The sequence below is a fragment of the Theobroma cacao genome, chromosome 3, assembly GCF_053813885.1.
Source record: "Theobroma cacao isolate CCN51 chromosome 3, ASM5381388v1, whole genome shotgun sequence".
In the NCBI taxonomy this organism is placed as follows: Eukaryota; Viridiplantae; Streptophyta; class Magnoliopsida; order Malvales; family Malvaceae; genus Theobroma; species Theobroma cacao.
Window position 1 is genome coordinate 9241361 of NC_142641.1, and position 4212 is coordinate 9245572.

The following is a 4212-nucleotide window of genomic DNA, read 5'->3' on the forward strand; positions in this document are numbered from 1 at the left end:
TTGTTTATTTAGAATAACCAATGTATTGTAGCATGTATGTTGCAAACTTTAAGTAACAAAGATATACATATAAATTGATAGAATGAAATAATTGTACTTCTTTCAATGTAATTTTTTATTTAAAAATTAATTTTATTCTTCAAACTGTTTGATAAAATTAGAGTCATTATGGCTAGCATATTGCTAGGTAAGCCAAACAAATAAATTCTAAACTAATATGTTAAGCCTATCAAATTTACAAAAAAACAAAAGTGAGTCTACTAATCCAAACCCATTAAGTTTTAATATTCATCAAAGTCTGTCATAACATATTATATCTTAACAGTCCAACCTAATAGCCTATCATAACATATTATATCTCAATAGTTCAATCCAATAACCCAATATGTTAATTAGCAATTTAAGAGGCAAATAGAAAATAAGAGGAGAGTTAGGACACACAAAGTAAAGAGGTAATTCATTTAAATTAAAAAAATTGTTTTCTCTTTCATTCTTACATACAAAGGGTGAGAGAGACTCTTTTTATAGTTTCATTCAGTCATATATATAAATGATACCATCATTACTATTAATGTGTATTTTTTTATATGTTCAATGCTTTTTGAATTTTATTTAATCTTTTATATGAGTACTAATTGAATATATATAAAATTTTCTTTAACTGTTTAATGGTTTTTTCTATTTGGCCCCCCTCCTTTGAAAATGCTCTAGTTCTGCCCCTGTTAATATCTGTAACTCATCTTTCTTAGTGTTTATCCCTTTCCCTTTGCTTTCATTTTGACTACAAATGTTCTTGTAAAATCTCGATTTTGGAGGATGAATGTGATGTGGGAATGGAGATGGAAGCAACGGAAGAAGCAGCCACTGCCATTTGCAGAGATTGAGCTAGCTCTCAAGGGAGGCCTAGCTGGTGAATTTGGGCCACTGTTGCATGGATGAGGTAGTGCCCACTATGATATCTGATGTAATGAATTAATAATGGTATTGCAACAATTAACTTTCATTACAAAAATTAGCTTACAATGGTAGTAAAAGGCACGAATTCTTGAAATTTCCTGGTCCAAGTTAAAGAATTATTGATACTTGAGAAAGTAGTTGAATCTCCCTGTTCCAGGTGTAGTCACTACTGCTTTACATTGATGAGTGAAGAAACTGTTTGCTTGCATTCAATCTATGCAAAATGTTGCCATAAACATCGTAGAAGACAATCTCTGCATCAGATTGGGTCAATTGCACGGACATAAAACCTTGCCCATCATAGAAGAAGCTTAAACCTTCTCTGTTTAGTTGTTTGACATCCCCCCTCCACGCCTTAGACCCTGCGCCGCTAGTTAGGAACTGTATGCGGCTGCAGCAAATGCATTTGCTTTAGTGTCTGATACCATCTTCAAAATCAAAGACATGCTACAACAATTCAATTAGCATTGCTTTCTACCTGTCAGTGTCACTGATATGTTCGAGGCAGTGGTCATGACCATTCATGTAAAAATCGACATTATTAGCCTGCAAATATATGGTGGAATAGCAGGGTTAGTTGGGATTAACTGATCATCTGTTCCTAGATTGTGAGAATTTGGCGAACAAAATGGACGTTCTTAAGTAAATTATATTCACCTTGAGAATAGGGAGGAGATGGCTAACAAGTTCCTCAGTATCGCCATGATGCCCAACACTTCTAATCGCATGGTGACCAACAACAATCTTCCATGTTGCAGTTGATTCTCTTAATGCAGACTCCACATCCTACATCCAACATTGATCTTTATACTTATATGAACCGCTTAATAATGTTTCAGAAGTTCACACATGCATTCAAACACTCGAACCTTCAATAGATTTGCAATGTAAGGCTTGCGAGGAGTTACACCGCGCCAGTCATAAGTGTGGTCTTCTGGGTCAAGGAAGTAGGTGTTGACAAAAGGAGTGGTGTCCACAAAGATGATCTCAGCTAATTCTGGACAAGGTTACAGACAATCGTTTGACTTCAATACTATCACTACTACTAGCAGTGGAGTAGAGTTAAATAACAAAGTTTGAATCCAAATCCCACTCACCAGCATTGACGATAAAGGATCTTAAACAAAGCCATCTGCTGTCAATTTTTCTAAGAAGAGGACTCAATTGTGCCTCTGCATCACCCCTGTAATCATGGTTGCCCAAAACTGCATATGACAAGGAATTGGCAGTCATGTTTCTGTCAGTAAATTAATTACATTAGTATGGCAACAAAGAAAAATCCAGGTAGAAAGTTAGTCGGAACTTGCCGCTGTACCACTGCTTTTGCAGGCTCTTTGCTGTGTAAACGTCTGTGAATGACTCTTCAAATGCTGTGTCATGTTCGCTACTCAATCCATTGTCATAAAAATTATCTCCCGTGGAAACTACAAAATCGATGTCCAGCTTCTCTCCAATCTTTCCCATCTACAACAAAGACATGTATACGTTAGGAATTGTTGGTCAACTTGTTCATCTAGTTTACATCTTTTGTTTTGTTCGAAAATTCACTGTCTATTAAAAACAGAGGGAATTAAAAAAACTTCAAATAACAGCGCAGAATCACCTTAATTTTTGACAACTTCAAGAATATGGCTGCAGTGAAAGAAGAAAAAAATTGCTCTTAGGCTTCTATATTTTCTATTTTTTTTCTTATGCTAGATATATATACTATTTCTTTTTTCTTTTTTCTCTTAAAATCTAAAAAAATCAATCCAATTTATTAAAACACCTGAATCTCACTCGTCTATGCACATGATAAACAAAGATGTTTACGGATTAAGTTGAGTTCACGCTAAGCTTATATTTTAAAAGCTAGAGTTCAATCAATCTCATCATTTTATATATATTTGATTATCAACATATATTTAAAATTAAAATTAAATAAGAAATAATATTATTTGTTTCGGCTGGGCTTAGCCCGAAAATCTATGTCCAAGCTCAATCCTAGAGATTGGCTGGTAACCCAGTTTTCAGACACATTCCTTTAAGTGGAAAAAGTCAAAAAATGTGCAAAGTCATAGAAATAGGAAGGGAGAGTAAAAATGGGATGAATAAGGTATCTAATTTTGGTAAATGTTATTGTCTTTTAACAGAAAATGCATATAAATAAATTATTAAATTTTTTTACAATAAATAATTAATGTGTAGGGAAACGAAGAAAGACACAAAATTTTAATCCAATAATTACTTTACAGAATAGGTAAGTTATTTTGCAGCTAGTGGACATTAAAATAAAAGATTTTTTAGGGTAGAAGTCAAGATGTTGCAAGATTGCAGTTCATGCATCCTATGCAAATTAAGTTGGAAAGATTGTAGAAAACTTGTTTTAGAGGAAATTGGAAACGCTGCAGGCATAGCATGCAATAGCATGTAAAGGTACAAAGACTTCTAGTTTGAAGGAAAATGAAGAGCTAGGCCAGCCTGGGTAGCGATGGAGAACCTGGAAAGCAACTCGTGATTGGTTAAAAGACCCTCTTCTGCCCCAATCTCCAACCACCAAAAAGCTAAGGGAACCATCACCTTTGCCGGGCTGCTCCAATCTCTGAAGCTCTGCTGACAAACATACAAAGCACAAGCCACAAATTATGCCCACCATAAACCGCAGCGCCATTGTTTTCTTCTTTTCCTTCTTCAAAGTGAAGGCACCAGTGTTCGTGATCAATGCCAAGGAATTTATCCCAGCGTTTAACTAGCCATGGATTTGGTGTGGAGGAGGGGGAGCTGCGGCAGCCTACATAAAGGAACCAATAATAGATTGACGTGTGTAAAATAAGGTGATGCACATACTGGGAAAATATTGGAATTTAATGGAAAACATTGTATTTGTATGGTGACGTTGGATAGAATCGTTTGTTTTCTTTCTATATTCTTCTAATGCAAGTGCAAGGGAAGGAACTTCCAGAAACAGAAGAGACCGGTGGGCGATACTTCAGGGCAGGTAGATGGGATATGCGAATATCCTAGTGGAACATTGCAGGGATAAACTCTTGCAACCCATAGAATATTCGGGAGTCACGCAGCAGAGTTTTCTCGTGGGTCCCCCTATATCGCTTTTCCAAAATTTAAGTTTTAACACACCTGTCCTTTCCATGTTTTTATTACTTGTGTTGCGGTTACAATCATTTTATTACTTGTATTGCTGTTACAATCATTTTGAGCGCTTTCAATACGTATTGGATTTTAATTAATTAGATTAGGGAAAGGTTCGCCATATGC

At 35.5% G+C, this 4212-nt stretch overlaps 1 protein-coding gene across 2 annotated transcripts; it reads right to left on the minus strand.

The window, feature by feature from the left end:
- Window positions 1-965: 965 nt before the first annotated feature.
- Window positions 966-3889, minus strand: LOC18604433 (purple acid phosphatase 17-like). 2 transcript variants are annotated; one of them, XM_088804892.1, is made up of 8 exons: window positions 3437-3578; window positions 2561-2589; window positions 2265-2421; window positions 2055-2162; window positions 1827-1954; window positions 1615-1743; window positions 1436-1503; window positions 966-1348 (listed from the first exon to the last, which is right to left on the minus strand). In XM_088804892.1, exons 3-8 carry the CDS (start codon window positions 2419-2421, stop codon window positions 1132-1134), a joined length of 807 nt encoding a protein of 268 aa, XP_088661018.1. In that variant the 5' UTR covers window positions 2561-2589; window positions 3437-3578; the 3' UTR covers window positions 966-1131. The 2 variants fall into 2 exon arrangements, with proteins under 2 accessions (XP_088661018.1, XP_007036980.3); XM_007036918.3 differs by lacking the exon at window positions 2561-2589 and having other exon boundaries at window positions 3437-3889.
- Between the last annotated feature and the right edge of the window lie 323 nt (window positions 3890-4212).